The sequence below is a fragment of the Thalassophryne amazonica genome, unplaced genomic scaffold (genome assembly GCF_902500255.1).
Source record: "Thalassophryne amazonica unplaced genomic scaffold, fThaAma1.1, whole genome shotgun sequence".
In the NCBI taxonomy this organism is placed as follows: domain Eukaryota; kingdom Metazoa; phylum Chordata; class Actinopteri; order Batrachoidiformes; family Batrachoididae; genus Thalassophryne; species Thalassophryne amazonica.
The window spans coordinates 300681-327732 of NW_022986249.1; the positions used below are offsets into that span (position 1 = coordinate 300681).

Genomic DNA, 27052 nt, shown 5'->3' on the forward strand with positions numbered 1-27052 from the left:
AAAGCCGCCTGAATTTTACAAATGGTTATCAACACGGAGGTGTTTTTCCTGTCGTCGGCTGCGTCCCGACGCGCGGACCCGTCCGCACGTCTTTCATTAAAAAAATCTCCTTTAACAGTGGAATATCCGGATAAAATGCTGAAACCGACTTCTTCTGAAAGTTCTCTGTTCTCTCACGACGTCCTGGATCAATAGAGCCTGAAATGTGGAGGTTTTCAGCTTGAAACAGGCTGACGACGGCGCCTGAGAGCGCTGCGCGACGTCTCGCTCCGTGAAAAGTCCTTAAAGCGACAGAATCACCTCAAAATCTCTCATCAGCTGTTAAAATTTTCACTGAAAACCAGCTTAATTTTTCGAACCATGTCCACTTCGATGTGTCTCACAGGTTTAGAAAAAATTTTGATCAAACAAAGCGCCAGTCTCTCAGCAACTTCTCAGACAAAGGAATTCCGACGAGGGGCTGGACGACTCCTCCCACAAGGAGTGCTCACAGGCGAATGACGTCACCGACAGGCGTGGAAAAACTCACGCATGCACACGAGGGTTCAAGCATGTCTGACGTAAAAACATATGAATGAAATCCATATAGTTTTTGAAAAAAATAAAAAGGACCTATACTTTACGGACAGCCCTCGTATTAGGCCCCATTTCTACTTTGGAAAGGAACAGTATCAAATACAACACTCAAGTTCTTGAGCAAAGAACATTTCACCATTTGACACCAATTACACACATAGTACACCAAACTGTACTGAACTGACATTATCTTCAGACAAACAGATCCTGGGGTTAGGGTTAACTGTGAGGGGGCTCACAGTTTGAAAAGCACTAGCCGGATCCCAGCTCATAAAACCAGAACAAAGGACCTGAACACACTTTGTTCCTTCTGTCAAATCATTCATGTTCTGAACCTGCGTCGTCCTGCTGAGGGTTACAGAGGAGCTGCAGCTGATCCCATACCTGAATGTTTCCTCTGGGTTCCTCTTTGTCTCGGTTCTGGACTTTCACATCAGATGATGTGGACTCTGTGCGGTGCTGTTGGAGCGTGTGAGCGGTGAGACCTCAGCTGCTGCTCGGGACTCCAGCTGCTGGTACAGGACCCTCAGCTCCTTCACCTCCTCCAGCACTTGCTTCGCCTGAGTCCAGGCCACCGCTGCCTCCTTCAGAAGTCTGTGAGCCTCAGCACGCGCTCCTTCTGCAGACTTTTTGCTGTCGGCCAGCGTGGTAGCCTCGCCGCTCACGTGCACCTCGTCCAGGAGCCGCTCGGTCTTCTGCAGCTTCTGCCTGATCAGCTCCTGCAGCTCGCCGATGGACGGCACGGACACGGACGAATGAGTCAGGACTTCATCCACGGAGGCACAGTGGCTCCTCTCAGAGCTCAGACTTGGCTGCAGCATTTGGGTCGGTGACGTTTGTTCCGGTGTGACTGGTGCCGGCCTGGGCAGGCCGGGGGATTTCCCAGGAGTCCCGGGTGTGTCAGCAGAGACCGTGTTTGACCTGGAAGTGTCACAGCAGTCTGGACCCTGAGGGGGCGGGCTGTCATCCTGGATCAGATCCAGAGTCAGGATCCCGTCTGAAGTGGAAGCCTGGACACACAGATGGGAAAGACCATTAATATTTGGGCACATTCTGCCACATGCAGCATCGCTGGAGTTTTGTTGAGTTTTCCTGCATTTTCAAGAATGAATGTTGGACAAGCTGGAACAGAGACACAACAAACGTCTGTCTGTCGTTTCCTGTCCAACGTGCAGTCAGTGGGTAAAATGTTCAACAAGAAGCCACAACAACTCACCAGATCAAGAACCCCTGCTGGTGGCTCAAGTATTGAGAATGTTCTGGAAAAGCCCAGACGTCTGTGTAATCTGGATCCAGATGAGCAGCGTTTGACAAGCTGTCAGTAAAACTAAAAGTCCTAAAAGAGTTTGCACTTTGGGCTCACGTCCAAGCTGGTCCAATATTTCGGGACCTTCTGAGCTCAACACAACCTGAACAGTGTAAAAATGCAGTTTACCAACCATGGCCAGCAGGTGTCCTCGCGTCGGCAGCCGGCGTCCATGCGGGATCTTGGCTCGATCTCGGGTCGGGTGAGACAGCTGACCATCTTCTGCAGACACCTGGAGACGTGGACAGAAAACTGGTTCACAAAATTACACCCACCACCTTAACGATAGGAAGCTTCTGATTGGCTAATCAGAGGCTTTGGCTGGATTTACACGGCGCCGTCTGAGTTAAAGCTGTATGAAAATTCAGTACGGTATATCTTATATTCCAGTTCTAAGGTGGAACTATGCCAGTATACTAAGGTATATTTAAATATCTAAAAAGGAAGAGTAAAATAGAAGAGTAGAAAAGAATAGCAGAGAGCCTCTACTGGTCTTGAGAACCAGGGATGACCTGTATGACCTTTTACAGATTATGCGTTTGCAGATGATTCATTTAACAGTCTCACTTAGCAAAACGTCAGGACATTGTCTGTTGCTGACAGAAGGTGTGAGATCTCAGCTGGAGGTACACGGGAAATGTGTCAATGCAGTAACATGCTATTATCATTAACATGCTAGCACGCAAAGTGGGACAATGCTAACATTAAAACTCTACACATGCTCGCTAACTTCTGCACGTTAGTTTGCTGTGAGTTTAAAAATGAGGAAGGGTGCACCAGTCTGAAGGTTCAGAATATACTATAACAGGTTCAGTGTGAAGGTTCGCCAATCCAAAGGTTCACTCGTCCATGGGTTCACCAGGTTCTGTGTGTGTATTTAATCCAAATAAAGCCAAACGTTGCAATTCAGTCACCCGTGAAGGCTGGATAATTTCCATTTGAATTAAATGCCAAAGTCGTAATTACGTAATATTGTGTTACGGTGCATCGTTACAACCAGCCAAGTTAAAAACAAAGTGATGTGATTTTTTTTTTTTTTCTTTTTATTAAAGTAACATTCACTCTCACATCACAGATGAAAGAAACATCATTTAAGCACCGCAGCATGGTGGCTTAGTGGTTAGCACTGTTGACTCACAGCAAGAAGGTCATGGGATCAGTTCCCACCTGTGGCCTTTTTGTGTGGCGTTTCCATGTTCTCCCTGTGTTTGTGTGGGTTTTCTCCAGGTAAATGGGCTGTGTTTATATCGCACTTTTCTATCTGCATCAGACGCTCAAAGCATTTTACAATGATGCCTCACATTCACCCATTCCCACAGACACACACACCACCGATGTCAGAGTGCTGCCATGCAAGGTGCTCACTACACACCAGGAACATCTTGGGGATTAAGGACCTTGCCCAAGGGCCCTTAGTGGTTTTCCGGTCAGGCTGGGATTTGAACCAAGGATCTTCTGGACCATCACCTCCCCCCGGGTGCTCCGGTTTCCTCCCACATCAAAGGACATCCAGGTTGGTGGACTGGAAACCTCAAAAACCTGTCCAGGTCTCCCTTGTAAAAGAGGTCTGGTCTTACTGGGACTAACCTGGTTAAATAAAGGTTGAATTGAAACCCAAAGCACAGAGCTGCAGTGCAGCCCACTGAAACTGCATCAAAACAAGGAGGGTTATTTGTCCAGCATGAGGTCTGTTTTTCCCGTACAAACCGAGAGGTTAATAATTAGTTTGTGTGGCTGTTCTGAGCCGCGTCTTCATCTTGTTGGTCTTCACGTTGTCCACTTCCAGCTCGTTTGCCGTTAATTCCTCCAGTTCAAACTCATCAGCGTCATAAAAGTTGCTCGGAGAATGGTCCTCTTCATCACTCAGAATGTCTTGGTTCGCATTTTGTTTTGTTTTATTTCACACTGTGAAAATTGTAAACAAATTCACGAGACTTGTGAGGTTCAACTTTAACCTTCTGAAGCACGTTGGGGCAACTTATGAATATAATGAGGGCAAAGTGATTAAAATGTGAACGCTGACAGAGGCTTCCCAAGGGATCAATAATGTTCTATCTAATCTAATCTAGACAGCTTCCTGTGATTGACACACCTTTTTCCTGAAGGGTCACACTTTGAACCCGGCAACCACAAGTATGCCCGAAGAAGTTCTAATACAAGACAGTAAAAAATATTTTTTAAATCTGTGATCAGGTTTTTATAATCAGCAGCTTTGTGACATCATTTTAAAATCAAACATAATTGATTACTTTTATTAATTAACTGGAAAGGGGGAAAAACCGATGACGACATTAGGAGTCCAGCGTGCCTAAAACTTTTGCACATGATGTAGTTCTAAAGCTGGACAGAAAATAATGGAACTGGACCTGGTTCCTTAAAGACTTATAGACTTTGAATTTTTTGTTCAGTTTGAGCCTTTGCTGCGACAGCACTTAGCTAGCTAGCTGGATGGCGATGTGGATCAGGACTGATGACGATACCTCATCCAGGATTCGGTTTTTGGCTCGTGTGATGGGCAGCGTTCAGGATGTGGATCCAGGACTCCTTATCCTCTTGGACTGACAGCCAGGAAAACCAGTTTGGAACCTTCAAACACACACATACAGGTTAGCGCTAACGCCATGACAACGCTCACTTTAAAATCAGGTCTTCATGTAATCAATGTTGTTTTGAGATAAAAACTGATATTTACAAACAAGCAGGAAAAATGTTGGTAGATTTGCTGAAATATGACAAATTTGTCTGAAATTCCCCCAAAACAGGTTTTACACATTAGCATCTACTGGAATGATTTTTTACAACCGTCACTATCAAAAATTTAAAATTTAAGTCATTCTGCAGTTTATTTTTTTTTAAACATGCTTCACTTCATGTTTTAAAGGATATAAATTTTATCCTAAAGTTCGCAAAGTGAATTACAAGCACAGCGAGAATTCACATTTATTGACGGACACGGCGGCGACAGGAGACTGGGGCCTCTCATTGGCTGATTGAACACTACCCCCCTCCCCACCCCATGCTGTCAGTTTTTTTTCCTTTCCTTTTTTCTGTAGATCAGCCTCTTTGTTAACTTGATCTCCCATGGAACAAACATTTCTCATAGCTCATACCGTAGCTGTCACCACTTTGAATTAACGAGCCGTCTCAGAGAAAAATGTGGGCGAATGGCAAAGTTAATTTTTCCATCAGGCAAAAGTTGACTTGAATTTTGGTCAGTTCAAAATTTGATGTCAAAATGGCCTCAGATTGTTTAACATTAAAAAATATAGTAAAAAGTTTTGATGGGTAGATGGAAAAAGTGAGTGTGATTCCTCATACGGGGTGCCAGTGACCTTCAAAAACCACTGCTCGTGCTGTGGCATTTTCCCTTATTTCTGTAATTGACACTTTTTGGATCCTGTAGGTGAGCACTTTCAGGGCCAAATCTGGGTGAGCGGGAAATTTGAAATTTCTCATAAATCAGTCAATTTTCTGTTTATTTCAGCAAATAAGATGTGCTTTCCTATGTTTTCCAGTATGCAGCATCAATTAATACATTATTTTGGTGATTAGAGGTCAAGGTCATTCTCAAATTTTACAATTTTATGTATCAGCAGCCGGTCTGCTCTGTGTCAGCCTGATCCTGTCAGATCTCAGAAGCCAAGCAGAGCAGGACCTGGTTAATTCTTGGATGGGAGACCTCTTTGGAACACCAGCAGCTGTGTGTGTTTCTCCAGGTAACACTGGAGTTGTGCCAGGAAGGACATCCGGCATAAAACCTGTGCCAATTACCAGTGCGGATCTGGTTGTATCCGCTGTGGCGACCCAGAACAAAACCAGAGCAGCCGAATGAACTACATGTATCAGAATCACAGAAGCACCTTTATTGTCATTGCACAGCAAACCGGCACAACAGAATTTACTTGTGCATCCACAAAAACAATGCCCACCCTCACACAAAGCTTAAACACACAGTAAAAACTTCAGTAAATATTAAGAACATCAGAGATAGTTTTTTGGGGGGGGGGGGGGGGTCTCAGAGACATCTAAATTACATCATTCCACTTAGACATTTGTCTCTTATTGCACTGATCCCACATTGTCTTTGACCCATACCATGGTGGGCACAGTTCCAATAATCCGATAAACCGATAATTATCGAAGATAATGTGTTCATTATCGGATTATCTGTTAGATAACTTTAAAAACTATTTTCGGACTAATTAGACCGATAACGTGGAAAATAAAGCTGAACAGCTACAAACATTTACAAAATTTAAAATCAGTTGAGCACCTACCTGTTAAATGTTTCATAGCTGATGTGTAGTTCTACCCTCTGCAAAACAGAGAAGAGCGGCTTCAAGAAGAAACTGCTCTATCCTCTGTAGACAAAGGAGAACTGCCCCCCCCAGCCTCTTACATGCTGGTAGATGAGCTTACAGAAATATTTTGGAAAAAGGAAGGATCGTGGAGAGGAGAAGAATCAAAAACAGTTTCCCTTCTATTATTAATTTTATTAGTAAAGGACGACTTTTTTTTTTTTTTTAAATTAGGCTTACAAAACATTTTTGTGTGCAGAGTCTCACTCCAGCCAAGGTCCCAAAGTTGGCAACCCAGGTGAACTTCCTTGCACGTATGCACAGGTCAGTGCAAGATGGGGGCTTTGTTTGTCGTCCAGCCGCTTCAAGCAGCAAGTTGTCCTTTTTTGGTCTCAGTTCAACAGAAACACGTCAGTGCAAGCAGCAACAAAGGTAAATGGAAATTTTCTGTGAATATTTACTGATGTTCCAAGCGCTGAATTAAAATAAAGCGCGGTGTTGTTAGGAGAAAGCTTTGTGTGTGGTTTCATTTCCTCCACATTAAACTACCTCAAACATAATGTCACACTGTTAATATTTCATCAAAGTGAACTTTGGATTTAAATGTATTTTCATGATAGTCACTATGTTACTGACTGGTTGAAGAGCTCAGTCATCCATGAGGAGCTCGAGTCGCTGCTCCTTCGTGTTGAAAGGAGCCAAGCTGTGGTGGTTCGGGCATCTGGTAAGCTTCCCTAAGGAGTTCCAGGCATGTCCATCTGGGAGGAGACCCCGGGAAAGACCCCGGACTAGGTAGAGAGATTATATCTCCACACTGGCCTGGGAACACCTCGGGATCCCCCAGTCAGAGGTGGTTGATGAGGCACAGGAAAGCGAAGTCTGGGGTCCCCTGCTGGAGCTGGTGCACCCGCGACCCAAACCCAGATAAGCAGTTGAAAATGAGATGAGGTTTGAAGAGCACATCAGTTTATCGACGTTACTAATTGAAAATGAGTCCAGTTGACATATGATCTACATGCAAACAGAACCAGGTTCTGGTTGCTGTCATAAAAGCATTTGACCAGTCAGAGACAAGAACATCAGCAGGAGGGGAACTGTTTATAAGCAGGTCCTGCAGACACCATAACCACGGCCCTCCTCTGTGTTCCCGCCCTTCCTCTGAGTCCATGTGTTCACAAAGAGCTGACGTGTGTTTTTCAGTCTCTGTTATGATTGATGGGACAACCTCGGACTGGCTGTGGAGCTGAAAGTGTGTTATGCAAGATTTGAAAGAGGCCTTCACCCACCCCAAGAACAGTGGACTACCTGCCCCCTGGACACCTCTGACCCCCACCACACACACACACACACACACACACACACTCTGCAGTGCCACCCGCACCAATAATCTGTGAAGACAATGTTTGCCAGCAGTTTTGCAAGCAAAAGATCAAGAAGGCTCCAGGACCTGATGGTGTCTCTGTGCTGATCAGCCGATGCCCATCTTCACCTGGATCTTTAATAGATCTCTGGAGCTGTGCGAGGTCCTCTCCTGCTTCAAATGCTCCGCTATTATCCCAGTCCCAAAGAAACCCTCCCTAACAGGACTAAATGTCTACAGTCCCATCACACTGACATCTGTAGTCATGAAGTCTTTTGAACGGCTGGTGTTGAGCCACCTGAAGGACATCACAGGACCCCCGCTGAACCCCCTGCAGTTTGCCTACTGGGCAAACAGGTCAGTTGAGGATCCATTCAACATGGGACTGCATTACATCCTGCAGCACCTGGACTCTGCAGGTACATACGTGAGGATCCTGTTCTTGGAATTCAACTCGGTGTTCAACACCATCATCCCCAACATTCTCCACAAAAAAATAAAAAAACAAAAAAAACTCTCCAACCCCTCTGTGCCAGCTCTCCCACCTGTCAGTGAATCTCCAACTTTCCAATGAACAGGACACAGCAGGTGAGGCTGGGGAGTCTCACATCCAGCACATGGACAATCAGCACTGGTGCCCCTCAGGGGTGAGTGCTCTCCTCACTGGTCTTCTCAACACTGCTCTCCTCTACACAAACGGCTGCACCTCAGGGAACCCTCTGTTAAAACTTCTGAAGTTTGCGGACGACACCACCATCATTGGACTCATCCAGGATGGTGACAAGGCTGCATACAGACAGGAGGTGGAAGAGTCCGTCCTCTGGTGTGGTCAGAACAACCTGGAGCTGAACCTGCTCACGACTGTGGAGACAACAGTGGACTTCAGGAGAATCCCACCATCACCCCCACCCCTTTCCATCCTCAACAACACTGTGCCTACTGTGGACACTTTCCGGTTCCTGGGATCCACAGAATCTGAAGTGGACCTCCTACATAGACCCCATCAGGAAAAAGGCACAGCAGAGGATGTACATCCTCAGACAGCTCAGGAAGTGCAACCTGCCCCAGGAACTGCTCATCTTCTACACATCTGTCATCCAGTCTGTCCTGTGCATCTCCATCTCTGTTTGGTTTCCCCCTGCCTCCAAACATGACAGGCACAGACTTCAACCAACTGTCAGGTCTGTAGAAAGTCATCTGAGCCAACCTGCCCTCCATCCAGGACTTATACCTGCCCTGGACCAGGAAGCCAGCTGATAACATCTCTGCAGACCCATCACATCCTATTTAAATTCTTCTCCTCTGGTCGAAGTCACAGAGGAGAACAACAACCAGACCCAGGAACAGCTTCTTTCTACAGACCATCACACTAAGGAACAATTTAACCTGCCAAAAAACTCACTCATTCATCTACCTCATGGTTTATGGACTGACAAATAGGCAGTCGGGTTTACCGACCAACAAACGGATGGTCAGGTTTACAAGCGGTTGGATTTATGGACCAACAAAGAGATGTTCAGGTTTAAATGGATTGTTGGGTTTATGGACTGACAAATGGAGAGTTGTGTTTATGGCCTGATAAATGGACTGTTGGGTTTATGGAGTGATCGACAGTCAGGTTTATAGACCAACAGGCAATCAGGTTTATGGGTAGACAAATGGATGGTTGGGTTTAGAAATGGACTGTCGGATTTATTGACTGACAGGGAGTCGGGTTTATGAACAGACAAACGGATGTCAGGTTCACGGACCAACAATGGACGGTCAGGTTTATGGACTGACAAGCAGATTGCTGGGTTTATGGACTGACAAACAAGACTGTGGGATTTACAGTCTGACAAACGGACAGTCGGGTTTGCGGACCAACAGACAGTCAGATTCATGGACCACCCAAACGGACAGTTGGGTTTATGGACCAACAAACAGGCAGCCAGATTTAAATGGACAGTCAGGTTTATGGAACAACAAGTGGATAGTCGGGTTTATGGGATGGCAGGCGGATGGTCAGGTTTACAGATGGTTGGGTTTACGGACGTTCGGGTTTACGGGCTGACAGGTGGATGGTTGACTTTACAGATGTTTGGGCTTACATGGCGGCAGGTGGATGGTCAGGTTTACAGACAGTTGGCTTTATGTGCCAGGAAATGGACGGTCGGGTTTATGGGCCGACAAATGGACGGTTGGCTTTACGGGGCAGGCAGACAGACAGTTGGGTTTATGGGTGGTCAGGTTTATAGACTTTGATTTATGGGCTTGCAGGCAGACAGTCGGATTACAGACAGTTGGGTTTATGAATAGTCGGATTACAAACAGTCGGATTTACTGGTAGACGGGAAGATGGTTCAGTGTATAGATGATTGGGTTTACATGCAAGCAAGGGGATGGTCAGGTTTATGGACTGATAGACCGTGGGGTTTACAGACGGTCACGCTTACAAACGGACCTTCGGATTTATGGACTGACACACAGCCAGTTGGGTTTATGGGCCGACAAATGGACAGTCGGGTTTACTAACAGATGGTCAAGTTTATGGATCAAAAATGGATGGTCGGGTTTACGGACCAACAAAAAGACAGTTGGGTTTACGGAGCGACAGACGGTCAGGTTTAAACGGACGGTTGGACTTATGGACCAACAGACAGTCAGGTTTACGGACTGACAAACAGACAGTCAGGTTTACGGACCGACAAATGAATGATTGGGTTATCGGCCGGGCAGGCGAATGGTCAGGTTTGCAGATGGTCGGTCGGGTTTATAAATGGTTTGGTTTACGGGCCGACAAATGGATGGTCGGATTTATGGGCTGACAGTCGGGTTATGTACTGGCAAATGGATGGTCGGGTTACAGAGGGTCAAAAGGACGGTCCGGGTTATGGACCAACAAACAGATGGTTAGGTTTAAATGGATGGTTGCGTTTATGGTTTTACGGGGAGACGGACTGGTTTACAGATGATTGGGTTTACGGGCCGGTGGGCAGACCGTCAGGCACCTTGTTTCCAGGTGTGCTGCAGCACTGCAGTCTGAACTTGCTGAGGTTCTTCTTGCTGCGGCTTTTGTTCTTTTTCAGCTCCTCACAGCGCTCGTACTCTGACAGCTCCAGTACCTCATCAGCCCGACCCAGCTCCTTCATCAGGATCTTAGAAATAAGGAAATGGGAACAAAAGTAGCATTTCAGACATTAGCGTACCAATATTCACATCCTGAGTGGACTGCTGCAGTAGTAGCAAGGCTTATGCCAATATTAATACTGATGCTGCTGCTGCTGCTGACCAAAGGTATTGCAGAAGCAGTTAGCAGGCCGTGTGTGGGTCCTGAATGGCAACCACCCAGCTAAATGGCACAAGGTAACACACACAATATTAGAAAATAAGAAAAAAAAAAAATCCCAATCCAGGCCTGGAGGCCCACTGGTGTCCGTGCCAATCCTCAGGTTGTCACGTGAAGTGGGTGCTCCACCTGGATGGGACACCAGTCCATCACAGACCAAGGAAGTAGGGTTCACCAGACCTACCTCAGCTTTGGAATTAAAACAGACAAACTTCATCCACACCTGCTCCTAATTTCTATCATGCATGTGATGAGTATTCCCTGCAACAATCCCAGACATGTCCAGCAGGTGGCAGACACATCAGCTATCTTACATAAGCAAAAAACAAAACAAACAAAACAAAAGCTGCTTTTTGGGTCAGTCAGGTGCAGCCAAGTTAAAAATTTAAAATCTGTCAAATTTGAAAGAATCTATTTGTCGTTTTAGTTTCAAGAGTTATTGTGTCAACAGACTTCATTCCCTGACTGTCTGCAGGACACGTGCAAGCTTTTCCAGGCTGAGGAAAAACAGTTTATCTGACGTGATGTTTCTGCTGCAATTTTAAATATAGTCTAAAGGGCCTTTCAGATCGCATGCTTTATCAGCTTCAAATAATGCCTCCTTTTGCATGTGAGGCATTGGATGCATCAGGCACGTTGCTTTGGATGCACTGGATGCGTTGCGTCAGATGTGGAAAGAGGGGCGCAGATTGTGCTATGTCACACTGGCTTTTCCAAATCATGAAAAAACTGAGCAATTGCCATCTTAGATTTGTCTGTTAGAACCACAAAAAAAAAACTGAAAATAAACAGCAGTAGAACAAGTCTCCCATCACCCTGCTGAGAGAAGCTTTTTTTTGAGGGACTTCTTGGAGTGTCACTGAGCCGAGGGAGGACTGCTCAGACGGTGGGATCGATCGGACCACGACAGCGGGCAGAGCCGCACGGAGCAGCCAGGGTTCAGGCCACATTCCTGGGCAGAGTGAGACACTGCAGCCAGGGTGATGGAGCAGACCCACTCAACCCCTCACTTTTGTATATATACAACATCCAATTTGACCAGCGGACCCTAGTTGTGCAAATTTGTCTGAGGTGAGAATAATTTAAAAATAAATCGTACTGCTGAAGGTTTAATGCTCAGCCAATGTCAGCTTAGCCTTTTAGCTGCAGAATCAGAATTGAGCTGAGGGAACGTTTAATTTGTAAATGGTTCAATTTATTTTTATTTTGACTAAATAAAGCTACAGCTTTATTTGTTACTTCTGAGACCACAAAAAACTCCACTTTAAATAACTGAGATTTTGCTTTGTTTTTAAAATTGTTTTGTGTTTCTTTATATTTGAAGAAATATATTTTTTTTAAATTTGTCCCACAATTAGGAACATTTGCTGCGCAGACAACTTAAATACAGACACACTTCAAAAGCTTCCAGTGTTGGAACTGAACACCAAAACCTGAAGTCAGACTGAAGAAAACACCTCTGCTCTTCAACTTGGGAGGAAAGTGTCTCCAAAAACTCCACCAGAGATTGAAGCTGCTGAGGAGACTTTCATCTGGTTAAATGTCCAGAGAGTGCAGCAAACCAACACCTGCTTCTACACTTCAAAATAAAACAAAGGCTCTTTAAAGAGCAGCTATATTATTATTCAGAAAAGCTGTTTCCTTTTATATTTTAACATGAAATGTTAAAATATAACACACAAAATATAAAATCATTAAACATGTCCATGAAGTCAAAGTTCAGTCAAAAAGACATTTGCACAGCGAGTAGAAGCCCCGCCCCTATTGTGCACAATTTTAAAACATTCACAAACACTAGTCAAATTCATATTTTAGAAATTACTCTGTCCTGATCACAACATTAAAGGCAATCACATACTCGAACGTAATTACAAGTTGAAATGACTCAATTAAAAAAATGATTTCATCATGAAGTTTGTCACATTGAGAAACAAAAAGTTTGTGTTATCATTCATATTCTCTGAAAAATGCCCCCCCCCCCAAAAAAAAACCAAACAAAATTCTGCCAGAGTATGTAAACTTATGAGCACAATTGGACATAAATCTTTTATTCTTCAAACCAACAGACAAACATATAAACCAAACAGCGTTTTTTTTTTTGTTTTTTTTTTTGCAGTGGATTTTTGTGATGCGTGACTGTGATGTTTGTGGCACTCATGGCTGCCCACACACAAAGTCTGTTTGTCACTTTTCCATTTTAACTCCTCACACATCATATTTTAAGTTTTGATCATTGATCAAACACGTTTGGCAGGAAAAGTCCATAAATCTTCACAACACGGAGCTGGAAAAAAAAACGCTGAAATGAGGACCAAATTCATTCACGGAGCAAATTGTCTGTCCGTCTGGAGCCAAATCACAGCAGTGCACACAGGGAGGATCAGCACGTGTCCCTGGGGACAACGCAGGAGACAACCCAAACAGTCGTTGAAAAAAGCTTCTCTGCTTTTACTCTTAATAATGTTGTTACGACTGGCAGACTATTTCGCTTTTTCAATTTAATCAGCTTATAACGCACCTTGAGGCAACAAACGTTGGCTCAAGGCGCCTCACACAGAACAGTTCAAAATAAAATTTAAAATAAGTGAGTAATAAAAAAAAAAAATCCAATACATAATTAAAAACACAAGTAAAAGAATAAAACAAAAAATGAAATCTATTCATAAGAAAGAGAATAAAAATAAGTTTTAAGTCTTGACTTAAAAATGTTCACGTGACTGCCTCACGGTCATAGGGAGACCGTTCCACAGAGCGATAAGAAAAGTTCTTGACACACTGACGACTTCTTCACCCTGGGAACACACAGTAGTCCCACATCCTGTGACCAGCAAAACCTGGGCCGGCACATAGGGTTTTTCCTGACGGCCCTCCACCAAACCAGACAAACTTCACAAAATATTTTACCTGAACAGAAGCCTGTTGGAACGACGACGAAACGGTGATTATGAACAAAATGCTGGCTTGTTTTTTGCTCTAGAAGATGGTGTTAGGTTTTCACAAAGAGAATGGATTTAGATCAGAGCCCCTCTGCGGGCTGCAAACCTTCTCACAGCCTGACTGTAGCTGCTGACACCGCAAAGGCTGTGATGGACATTTTTCCTTTTCACATCCTTTCTGTGCGTCATATTTATTTTAATAAAAAGTTTTTCCAGTGCTGAGAAAAGCTCTCCTTTTTTTTCCTCTTAATATTGCAGTTACGAGTATTTTGCTGTTCCTGACGACTCACCAGCAAACCAAACTTCACAAGTATTCCACCTGAACGGAACCCTGTTGGAACGACGACGAGGAAATGTAAAACGGTGATTATTAAAAAATGCTGCTTGTTGTCTGAAGTTTCACATAGATCCCTGAGTGTAATGAAGCAAAGAGAACCGCTTTAGATCACAGCCCATCTGCCTGTACCTCGGTGCCATCTGGTAACAGAAAGCTGCAATTCTGGTGTTTGACACAGCGGTATTTCATTTAAATGTTCCCAAAATTTGTGACGTTTGACCCAGTTATCAGTGGTAAATATTAATGGAACCACTCCAAAAGTCATAGGCTTATACACACAGGCAGTCTACATGTTCTGACCAACAAGTCAATCGGATGAAAAATGCTCCAAATTTAAGGTGAACAAACAGACTTAGAAACAAACAAACCAACAGACAAACAAACATGTAAACAAACAAACCAACAGACACCCAAACATAGTCTTGTCAAAGTAATTTGACAAGACAAACAAACAGACATATAAACAAACCAACAAACAAACATATAAACAAACAAACCAACATAGTCTTATCAAATGACTTTGACAAGGCTAACAAATTTAAGTAAAACAGAAAAGAATTTATAAATTACTCAAAGTACAAGTTACATATTTGGTGGTAACCTGCTGGATTCAGAACAGCCAATCAGATTGCCTCTTCTGGGTTTGTGCTACATTGAGAGCAGAACGCACACGGGACATATTTCGTATTTTCTCTTCATATATAATTTATGCACTTGCTAAAATCGCACTGTGTGCTCAGGAAGGTGGCACAAATAGAATTCCATACTAATGTTCTTTGTGTTTCTTATATGTGAGCTTGCGGTAAATCTCGCTGTGGATTCAGGATGGGTCCTCCCCATGATTAAATCCAGCTTTTCTTCCTGGATTCTGGTTTCCTCACATTTTATAAAGACCTGAGTTTGTCTTCGAGAAAAACAAACAATAGTGGCTTTTTTTTTTTTTTTTTAACAGGTGAGCACCTGATGTTTTGGTCCTTTCTGTTGTGTTGAGATATTTTGGGACAGTGGGAGGTTCTCGTGTTCTGCCTGTGAAACTGGAGCCACTGGACTCTGCAGCTCAGCAGGCGACTGAAATTTGACTCCTGTAAACAGCCGCAGCAGAAACTGGAGGCAAAAATGAGTTGAGAGAAGTGCGAGCACACCCAGACACCAGGATCCCTGTAGTACCAGCCTGTGGGCAGCGGGGCGGTTGAAAAAACTCAGATTCATCAAGCCGTTCAAGCCAATCAACAAATCCAGATCATGACGGATCATCACGGCACTGGGAAGCTGAAAACACCTGATAATTATTATGTTTCAGTTACAGGAGAAACCACTCAGCTGTTCTTCACTTTCACAGCAGTCGGTTATGCCACGCAAATGAATCCACAATCTGCTAATATTTATTCCACGTGTCATCTGTTTCCATGACAACCCTGTGTTGACCTCTGACACCCTGTTACCATGGTGATCAATCACAATTGCTGACCTGTTACAACTAATCAATAATCATGTCCACACTGACTCACCTCTTCTGGCAGATGAACAGCTGATCTGTTTCAGCACAGCAAACCGCTAACATTGACAAAGGAATCCACATTTTCTCTCCTGTGTATCAGTCTCATTCTAGAATTGATTGTTCCTTTCTAGTAATTCTATAACTCCCAAAATTGATTCTAAAATTCATTCCATCACTATCAGCGATCATGCTCCTGTGTCACTCTCCATACACATAGAATCCACTACGAGACCGTCTCACTCATGGCGCTTTAATGCCTCTCTTTTAAAGGACTGTGAATTTGATAAAATCGTAAGAAGAGAGTGGGCAGACTTTATAGAAAGAAATGACTCTCCCAGTCTTTCTCCTCCTTTGCTTTGGGAAACAGGAAAAGCAGTAATTAGCGGGAAAATTATTTCATATTCTTCTTATAAAAATAAAATGGAACATAAATTAGAAAATTACGGAAGCGTGTCACATTCACTGGATAAAAAAAAAAATTGACTGCTGATGTCATAATTATGAGAAGAGATCTCGTAATTGACATCAGGATCTCGTAATTATGAGATCAACCTATTTTATTTATTTATTTTGTGTGTGTGTGTGTGTGTGTAATTGCTTCCATACTTCCAGTCCCTCTGTAAAGATAAGCATGAGAATTCCCAAGTCATAATAGAAAATCTGCCAATTTGTAACCTCCGACACTGCTCTGTGATCCACACCACGGCACACTCAAAGTGTGGATTTCCCACTAAACTGTTCCTGGATGAATGAAACTCCTCCAGCGAGGCGGGGCACGTGGCCCACAGACTGCCATGTGCCCGGGTGGGAGTGAGCCCCACTGTGTCCCTCAGTGGTCGGTGGGGCTGTGTGAGTGAAAGCTGGAAGTCGCCCTGTGTTCCTCCCTGGACATTCATCCGGGAGCACTTCAAGGGAAAAATCCACACTCTGTTTAATTGCAGTGTTTTATCATCGGCTGAGCTGAGGGACTGGAAGTACGGAAGAATATACATAAAACAATTTACACACCTGATCTCTCATAATTACGAGATCCTGATCTCGTAATTATGAGATCAGTGATCAGTTTTTGTTTTTTTTTTTATCCAGTGAATGCAATACTCTTCTGTAGAAAATGACCTTGAAGAAAAAATTAAACATTTAACAATAAATCAGGTAAATTTCTGGCAAATCAACTACAATGCAATAAAGAAAAATCAAGGATAACATCTCTCAGGGATAAAGCTGGAAACTACACAGTCACCACAGGAAATTAATTAGGTATTTAAGAACTACTACAGCAATCTATATTCATCAGAGAATACACCTAATCCAGTAGATATCCAATCATTCCTCATTAATCTAAATGCAGATATATTAGACACTCCTGTAACTACCATAGAACTACATGCAGCTTTGAACAAAATGACTAATGGCAGGGCTCCGGGTCCAGATGGCTTTCCTCCTGAATTCCTGAAACATTTTTGGCAGATACTGGCTCCACTATTCTTTAGGACTGTTTCAGAAATTTGGACTAAAGGTCAATTCCCACTCATGAATACTGCAGCAATAAAACATACTGAAACCAGAAAAAGACCCTACTCTGACCTCTAATTACCGTCCACTATCATTAATAAATACTGATGTGAAAATCATTGCTAAGGCATTGGCATCCCGCTTAGAAAAAACATTGCAATCAATAATACATAAGGACCAAACTGGGTTTATTAAGGGTCGACATTCGACCAATAACGTCAGAAGACTTTTCAATCTCATTGACAAATTACAGCGTAGCAATACAAAGGCAATAGTGGTGTCACTGGATGCAGAAAAAGACTTTGATAGAGTCAGTTGGAGTTTTCTTATTAGAGTCCTTCATAAATTTAGTTTTGGAGAATCATTTATTCATTGGATCACAACTCTATATAACTCACCAAAGGCCACAGTCACAACTAACAAGATCACCTCTCAAAGTTTCACATTGCAAAGAGGGACTAGACAAGGCTGCCCACTCTCACCACTATTATTCACAATATTTATTGAACCACTTGCGGCTGCAATACGTCAGAACGCTAACATCAAGGGTATCAACTCTTCAATGTCTGAGCACAAAATCAATATATATGCTGATGATATTATACTATATCTTCAAGAACCCTCGAAATCACTACAAGAAGTATTTAAACTGATCACTACCTTCTCACAGTATCATATTACGTTATTAACTGGTCAAAATCAATGATACTGTCCTTTAACTAAAGATTCATGGAATCCTTCGCCCCAAGATCCACACTATATCTTTCCCACTGGCAATATTAAGTACCAAGGCATAAACATCTCTTCTAAATTAGGAGAGCTGACCCATTTGATCTTTGCCCCACTCACTGACAAAATCTGTAACGATTTGAAACGATGGAACAACCTCCCCATCTACTTATTAGGACGGATAGCAACTATCACAATGAAAATATTACCACAAATTAATTACCTCTTTTCAATGATTCCATTCAAACCCACAGTTAAATGGTTTCAGTCTTTTGATTCTGCCATTTCAAAGTTTTACTGGAAAAATAAAATAGCTAAAATTAGTCTAGCTACTCTTCAGAAAAATAAATCTCAAGGGGGTCTGGAAGCACCAAATTTTCTACATTATTATCTGGTTAACCAGATACAATACTTGATTAAATGGATTCATCCTGATCCAGTCCACAGCTCCTGGATTGAATTAGAACAGTCAGAATGTAACAACATCAAAGTCTCAGATTTACCCTTTATTATGTATATGTCGCGGACATGAACGAGCAAAGCTCGTCAGCATCTCACCATGTCATTTAGGGTCTTCATACTTTATTTTGAGTAAATGCTCCAGGGGAGCATTAGTGGGTGATTCTTAGACTACGGGCACTTATTATGTCCTTTGATCATATTGTATGAAAAACAGAAAAAAGGGGACATTTCACACTTTTATAGTTATCTTTACAATGAAAGTGTGTTTAAGAAATTTGTTCTAGTAGTCTATGATGACTTTTTCACCTTTTTTCAGCATCATTATATGCAAATATTGCCGTTTTGTGCTTGTCCCACACCCAGACTTTTGATCTTCAATGATAAAAATGAATGGTAAAGAAACGTTTTTTCTAATGTTTTAAAATATCTTTGAATAAAATATCAGTAAAATAATCAAAACATAATTGGGGTATTCAATGTCATACAACTGTTGTGATTTTTTAAACAAAATGTAGTTGTCCCACACTATTGCCGTAATTTCCACCACAACACTGTAATGTCCCTTTAAACAGTTTGTATGAAAGATTGTTTGGGTAGTTTCTATGGAGATAAACAGTGACATCAGAGCACATGTATATAGCGCCAAATCACAACAAATAGTTGCCCCAAGGTGCTTTATATTGTAAGGCAATGGTGTGGTGGAAATTACATTTACAAGGCCAATAGTGCCCATAGTTAAAGAATCACCCTAGTATGGCAAAAACCTTTTAGCTTCAGGGGGGGCTCTGCCCCTCCCAGACCCCCACCTTTTATGCATTTTTGTTTCTTTGCCTCACACATACTTGAAAAGCTCCTCGCCATCTAACCATGTCCTTTAGGTCCCTCAGACTTTTTCAGTAAAATGGTTCTTGGGAGCATGACTAAAACCTTTTGGCTTCTGGGGGAGCTCTGCCGGTTGTAACACTCCTTAATCTGTGTGATCCCCATAGAATCATCCCTGAAAGCCGTCTGAATCTTCCAAATGGTTTCCACCTGGCTGTCTCTCACAGTTTCTGGAAAAATTTGGATAATATCAATGTAAACTTGTGCATTTATTGATGATGTAATGACAGCCATCTCCCCAGTGCCTTTACCTGACACGCAGCCCATATCATCAATGACTGTGGAAATTTACATGTTCTCTTCAGGCAGTCATCTTTATAATCTCAGTGGAACGGCACCAAACAAAAGTTCCAGCATCATCACCTTGCCCAATGCAGATTCGAGATTCATCACTGAATATGACTTTCATCCAGTCATCCACAGTCCACGATTGCTTTTCCTTAGCCCATTGTAACCTTGTTTTTTTCTGTTTAGGTGTTAATGATGGCTTTTGTTGAGCTTTTCTGTATGTAAATCCCATTTCCTTTAGGCGGTTTCTTACAGTTCGGTCACAGACGTTGACTCCAGTTTCCTCCCATTCGTTCCTCATTTGTTTTGTTGTGCATTTTCGATTTTTGAGACATATTGCTTTAAGTTTTCTGTCTTGACGCTTTGATGTCTTCCTTGGTCTACCAGTATGTTTGCCTTTAACAACCTTCCCATGTTGTTTGTATTTGGTCCAGAATTTAGACACAGCTGACTGTGAACAACCAACATCTTTTGCAACATTGCGTGATGATTTACCCTCTTTTAAGAGTTTGATAATCCTCTCCTTTGTTTCAATTGACATCTCTCGTGTTGGAGCCATGATTCATGTCAGTCCACTTGGTGCAACAGCTCTCCAAGGTGTGATCACTCCTTTTTAGATGTAGACTAACGAGCAGATCTGATTTGATGCAGGTGTTAGTTTGGGATGAAAATTTACAGGGTGAGTCCATAATTTTTTCCTCAGAATTGAGTGATTTCTATATTTTTTCCCTCTGCTTGGTCTAAAAAAGTAACCGTTACTGACTGCCACAATTTTTTTTTTCCTGATTTCTTATAGTGTTTCTTAAAGCCAGAAAGTTGCCATTTGAAATGACTTTAGTTTTGTGTCATGTCTGTGATCTGCTTTTTTTCTACAAAATTAAACAACTGAATGAACATCCTCCGAGGCCGGTGATTCCATAATTTTTGCCAGGGGTGTATGCTGTGATGACAGACTTTCAGACCCGTCAGTGCCCACCACAACCACCCACATTAGACTCAGACTCAGACTCACTTTATTGTCACTCGACCATTACAGGCAGAATGAAATTCAATTTCTCCAGGTCTTGGTGTAGTTAACCCTCTGGGGTCCAAGGGCATTTTTGGACAGTTCACCCGCCTGGCATAAATGTTCGGGTGATGGCCCACGATCCCTTCCGGCTCTGCCCTTATGGGGTGTGGGTGCGCCTCTATGCCTAGGGGAGGCTGGCCGGCCTGCCTGTGGGGGCCCTGGTGCCACGCTGCGGGGCTTCGGGTCCTGTTGGGGGGTGGGGGTGGTTTTGACAGTGGGGGAGGGGATAACTGGGCGACCATCATTCCTTTTCACATTGGGTCTGTCCACTTTGCCGTTGGTGGGCTGGGGTCTGGTGCCTGGGTGGTGGCTCGGGTGTATGTGGCCCTCCGTGCCCCTGCCTCTCCCTCCAGGTTTGTGGGGCCCACCTGTCTCCCTCTGGTTCCTTGGCTGCCCCTGCCGCTCCTGGGTCTATCTCGTGCCTTCCCTGGTTTGGGAACCACCAGGCGGTGTGACTCGTCCATCTCCGGCTGCCTGGCCCCCTGTCCCCCCTGTTGGTTTGTTCTTCCCCTGGGCTTCTGGTGCTCCTCCAGGGGTGCCTGCCTCCCCCCCCCTCCCGTCTTGTGGTTTTCCTGGCGCCTCTGCTGGGTCTGGGGGTGGGCCACAGGGCCCGGTGGGGCCGGTGTGTGTGGTCCGCTCCCTGCACTGCGCCTCTCCTTCGGCTGGCTGCTTGGGGTTGGGCCTCACATGTCACATCCTTTTAATGCACTTCACCAGGTTAGTACCCGCACGCACATCATATTGGGTTTTAAGTACGGTAGCACATTATAGGGTTCAAATAGTTTTGCAGTCGAGTGTTGGGGATGGGTTTGCAGGGCAGTCTGTGGTGCAGCTGTGCGGTGCAGCCTCCCACTGCGATCTCCATCTGCCACTCCTGACCTGCTATTTTAATGCACACACTTTATTTCTACACATTTACTAAACACATTCATTAATTTAGAGGTGGGGTCACTAGGTGGTGGTGGGTTTACAGGGCAGGCTGTGCTGCAACGGTGTGCTGTGGCCTCCCACGGCAGTCTGCCACCTGCCGTCTCCTGCCCTGCTTTTATTGCAACACTTAGGTGGTCGCACACAGCAGGGAAGATTAAGTATAATAACTATAGTGGGGTTGGTAGGTAGGGTGAGTGTGGGATGTGGGGTTGGCCCTGGGTGACTGTAGATGTCTGGGCTCAGGGGGGTCTGCCTCGCCGGTTTCTGCCGTGTCTCGGGGCCTTACTCTGGGGCTTGTGGGGGCCGGGGTCCCGTGGCCGGTGGGGGGGGGTGGGTGGTGGCAGTGGTGCGCAGGTGTTGGCACTGGGGGGTGGATGGCTGCTGGGGGATTGGGGCTGTGGTCTCTGTGGGTGGGGTGTTGCCCCGGTCTTGCCTGTTGGTCTCCCGATCTTGGGCTTTGGTGATTGGGGTGGTGTCCAGGGTGGGGGGGTGGATTGGGGGCTGGGGCAGAGTTTGGAAGGGGTCCTGCTGGCTGAGCTGGGGGGGTATTGGCTGTTGGGAGCTTCATGGGCTTCCTGGCCTGGGGTGGGTCTCGTCTCTTGTCTGGGGGCCGGGCCCCATCCTTGTATGGCTTGGGAGTCTCTGCCCCCACTTTGGGTTCGGTTGCAGTGGCTCCTTTGCCCCCTGTCGCCGCCGCCGCTTGCTCCTCCCTTTGGGGGCCGTGGCCTGGGTGGTGTGGTTCTGGTGCACCCCGTTTTTGTGGGCCCATGCTGGCACCATGTGTGCTTCCCTTGGGTATGGGGTTTCTTCCTGTGCCTCCGTGGGGGTGGGGTGGCGGTGTCGGGGGGGGTGTTCCGGCGCTGCCTGGCCATTCCCCTGGTGGTTCGTTGTACTGCCCCGGTGGCTCTGGGTGTTGCCCTTCCTGGCCCCTGTGCCCTACTGCTGCCCTTTTTCTCCTGGTTTCTCCTGGGCCCCTGCGTCCTGCACCCATTTCTGTTGTTGTTTGTGGTCGGCTGTATGGCTTCTGACGTGCTGGAGTGGTCCACGTCATATGGTAAGGTTCTGTACTTTTATCTTGGCCCATCACACCAGCCACAGCAGTGTTCAGATATTTAGCTGTGATCTGGGTCTCTGTGTGTGGATGGTTGCGTGTCTGTAGCCGACACCACAATTCGGTTTTGGGTGCTCTTAAGGGGATCAAGACTCTGGTGTCCTAGATTAGGGTGTGCATGCTCACTAATTAGACAACAGACTGTTGCTGTCACTGTTTGTTCATATGTGGTTGTTTGTTTTAGAATGGGAGGAACCAGCTCCCAATTCAGATCAGGGAGACAGACACCCTCTCTACTTTTAAGATTAGGCTTAAAACTTTCCTTTTTGCTAAAGCTTATAGTTAGGGCTGGATCAGGTGATCCTGAACCATCCCTTAGTTATGCTGCTATAGACGTAGACTGCTGGGGGGTTCCCATGATGCACTGTTTCTTTCTCTTTTTGCTCTGTATGCACCACTCTGCATTTAATCATTAGTGATCGATCTCTGCTCCCCTCCACAGCATGTCTTTTTCCTGGTTCCCTCCCTCAGCCCCAACCAGTCCCAGCAGAAGACTGCCCCTCCCTGAGCCTGGTTCTGCTGGAGGTTTCTTCCTGTTAAAAGGGAGTTTTTCCTTCCCACTGTCGCCAAGTGCTTGCTCACAGGGGGTCGTTTTGACCATTGGGGTTTTACATAATTATTGTATGGCCTTACCTTACAATATAAAGCGCCTTGGGGCAACTGTTTGTTGTGATTTGGCGCTATATAAAAAATTGATTGATTGATTGATTGATTGTCCTGGTATGTTGTATGGTTGAGGCCCCGTCTCCTCGTTCTTCTCTGTCATTGTGTTGTTTTGGGGGTTGGCTCTTCCTGATAGAATTTGTCGGTCAGCTTTGAGTAGGATGTTGTAGGCTGATCGGGAAGGTCGGATGGGGGTCACACACACACCATGTTCACTCACACACTACATACCTTCTGTCTTACAAGAAAAAATTGCATATATGTGTATTAATGTTAATAAATAGTTCAGCCAGTGTGGGATTTACCATTACTACATATGCAGACAGGTAAAAAAAAAAATCACGTCCACACTGACTCACCTCCTTCTGGCAGATGAACAGCTGATCTGTTTTCAGCACCACAAACCGGTTTTTCCAGATGTCTCTGAAGATGCCTTTTCCACAGAACTTGCGGATCCATCCGACCTTGTCGGGCTGAGCCTGCTGCTGAGCTGGGTCCTGTGGGCCCTGGAACCAGAACAGGCAAGCGTTTCGTCACAGGACTTCCTCTTTCTTTCTGCACTGGGTTCTTTGACTCTGGGCAGAACTGGGAGGTTCTGGCTGATGTTTTCCATATGTTTAAGGTGGCTTGGGCGCGCAGCACATTAGATTGGTCCCCTCGTCTTCAAATCTCATGTTTCCCAATTCCCAATTTCACCTTTTACTTTCAGTTTGGCCAAAAAAAAAAAAAAAACAGTCGCCTTCTTCTCAACTTCAGTTATTTGTAGGACTTTCATTGTAATCACTTCTGTTTCTGTTCAAATGTGGTCTCGGGTTGGAGATGAAACAGAACATTCTGGCTGTTTTGAGGACCTCCTACATGTTTAACTGTGAACCTTCACTGGGTCAGAGCTCACTTCTGTTCCTGGAGGGTACCTGCATGTTTTCTACATCCACGTGCTTCAAGTGTTTGTGTTTGATGCAGGCAGTGATTGTTCATACTGTAAGGAGGGAACCACAGATGGTCTCCATCCTGGACAAAGTCTGCATGATGTCACACCTGTAGGTTTTCTACAGAGACACAGAACAGACAATACGACACCCATGTGTGGGCGTCGCCACGTGGGCAGCACTGATTCTGGCTACATCACAATGAACCCAATAATGTGCAAAAATGCATGTGTGTGGGTCGCTCAGTGTGTGACGAAGGAAATCTGAACACACCCCTCTTCCATTCAGAACCTGCTAAGCTAACAGGCTAACCTGTAGTTGTGTTTATTAAATCATATTTCTGTGGACTGTGCAGCAGTTCTCATAACAGTTTACTTTGTTGTGGACATTAAAAGTTATAGGCCGCTTATTTTCTCAGTAATTGTACATTAAGTGGAGCTGATGGATGAAGCTAACACCATTAGCATACAACATTAAATAAGAGGAGAGTTTGACTCAGTGTGAATATGACAGCAAAGACGTCTCAGATGATCCGTCCAAAAGAAGACAGATTATTCCAGGTGTTTTTAATAAAATTAAAAATAAAATACTACAAACAAACACAACAAGAAGAACAACAGCAGCTAGCAGGCGCATCGAGCGGACAACGAGCTAAAGACAATATGAGAAGTGGAAACGCTGTCAATCAAACTGACCACACGTCCAATTATACAGAACCTGACGGCTTAAAACATCTTAAACTAAGATGTTAGGAAAAAAGTCACCCCACCCAGTTGTCTTGGAAGTGGAAATTATTGATTTGAATTGAAGAAGATTTATTTTGAACATAAAAGAAAAAAATAATAAAACAACACACAATGTAAAATTAAACTGTAGTTGAAAAAGGAGTGAGAAGTTAAAATGTATCTAACCCCACCTCTTCTCCCTGTATGATGATTTATATAACAATCATGATGATAATAATAATAATGATAATAATAATAATAGTCATAATAATAATGATACAATACAATTAAAAAAAAAGACAAAGACAAAAAGAAACCGACAAAACAAAACACAACAGAAAAGACAGACCCAACTAACAATGAACATAAATAAATCCATAAAACAAATAATCAATAACAGTTTCCTGTGAACAGCGAGTGACTCTCACACTTCATCCCTGTATCCTGTGAAAACACATTCTTTATATTTTGTTTTAAACTGTTTGGACGCTGCTTTAACTCCTCATTTATACTGTTCCACAGTCTGACCCCATAGAATGAAATGCAGAATCGTTTGTTTCTCGTTTGTGTGGATTTTGTTCCTTTTGAAGTTGTATTTCCTTCGTAATTGATGTCCCCCCTCTTGATCCCTGAACAATTTCTGTATGTTTTTTGGTCAGAGGTCATTTTTTACCTTGTATAAGATGTGTTCTGTTTGGAATTTTACTATGTCTGTTCATTTTAATAGTTTTGATTTTAAGAAAAGTGAGTGAGTTTGGTCTTGATAGTCGACATTATGAATGAACCGTATTGCCCTTTTTTGAGGAATAGTTAGTGATTTTATTGAACTCGTATTGTTATTGCCTCAGATACACAGTAACTGAAGTACGATAAGATTATTCAATAATTTCTGGACCAAGTTGAAAGAGATCTGAAAACACTTCACTGGAATATGGAGCATATCAGAGAGAAATTAATTTAACTGGTGTATATTCTTAAATTATTAGGAGAATACACACGTCAAAGCATCTGTCATGTGACCCTTCAAATTGAGAGAAAAACATTTCCATTCTATGAATTTGCTCTGACAGAATATCTCAGGATGGAAAACCTGATGTGAATTAAAACCCTGAGGCTAATTAAAGAGATAAATTCAGACTTATGAAAGTGAGACTTCTAATCGAATCTCTAAATGAATGGTTGAGATATTTATCACCACAAAACATGGAGACAGTAAAACTGAAGTCACTACTTTACAGAATACCAATCGATAGTAAAAAACATTTTCTAACCTTTATTCAGCAATTTTACTAATTTCCCCACATCATTATTACATATATACACACTTATGAAAGCTCACATCACAATTTATTATTTTTTATTTATTTAACCAGCTGATAACCCTTTGTCAACTTGTCACTGCACCAATATATATATATATATATATATATATATATATATATATATATATATATATATATATATACTCAGGGCACTTTTTATTGAGATATATTTGCATTATATCTCAATAAAAAGTGCCTGAGTCAGTCTTATTTTTCTGTTCTGGATTTACCTTCACCACCAAAACTGGATGCAGGTTCCAGTTTTATGCCTGTTTGTCTTTCAGTTATCAGTCAGAAACCAAGTGACAAACTGCACAGCAGAGAAAACTAATGTTCTGTGAAAATGATCAGGAAAAGAATTCAGAAACAGAAAAACTAAATTTGATCACATCTAATGTATCGTATGAAAAGTCACTTCTAACAGGACTTTGACCTTAGACATTTTTTTTCCAAGGTAAGATTAGTGGATTGTAAACTCGTGTTTTCGGCGGTTTGCGGTGCTCGAGTTAATATTATATATTTTTATTATTTATTTTGGTTGTTCGGTAACGCTCTTATTTTGAAATCCTCTTAGCTGCCTCGTGCTTGTTGCTGCCTTCAAAATCACTCGGATTTTCGAGGCTCTTCTTGGTCTCGGCTCGGTTTGTCCGGTACCGTCCGTGTTCGCACTCACCTGTTTGTTCTTCATGGCGGCGGCTCCCACCGGAGCTCCCCGGTCCGCTTTGGTCCGGTCCGCTCGTCTCGGACCCGCGGAGACGCCGGTGTCGGATTCCCCCTGAACACTCTCTGCT

The 27052-nt window shown here is 43.7% G+C and overlaps 2 protein-coding genes across 2 annotated transcripts in view; one reads left to right on the forward strand and one right to left on the reverse strand.

The window, feature by feature from the left end:
- Positions 1–7541, forward strand: part of LOC117505799 (acidic leucine-rich nuclear phosphoprotein 32 family member E-like) — a 292488-nt gene extending 284947 nt beyond the window's left edge. The window contains exon 7 of the mRNA XM_034165337.1: positions 7513–7541. The gene's annotated coding sequence lies outside the window, so the exon portion shown is untranslated. The remainder of the gene's footprint in view (positions 1–7512) is intronic.
- LOC117505797 (pleckstrin homology domain-containing family O member 1-like) lies at positions 988–27052 on the reverse strand. Its single transcript, XM_034165334.1, is given in 7 exon segments — positions 988–1586; positions 2016–2114; positions 4363–4395; positions 4397–4468; positions 10531–10677; positions 23645–23791; positions 26935–27052. Coding segments are annotated over 7 exon segments (1095 nt in total). The 5' UTR covers positions 26950–27052; the 3' UTR covers positions 988–1004.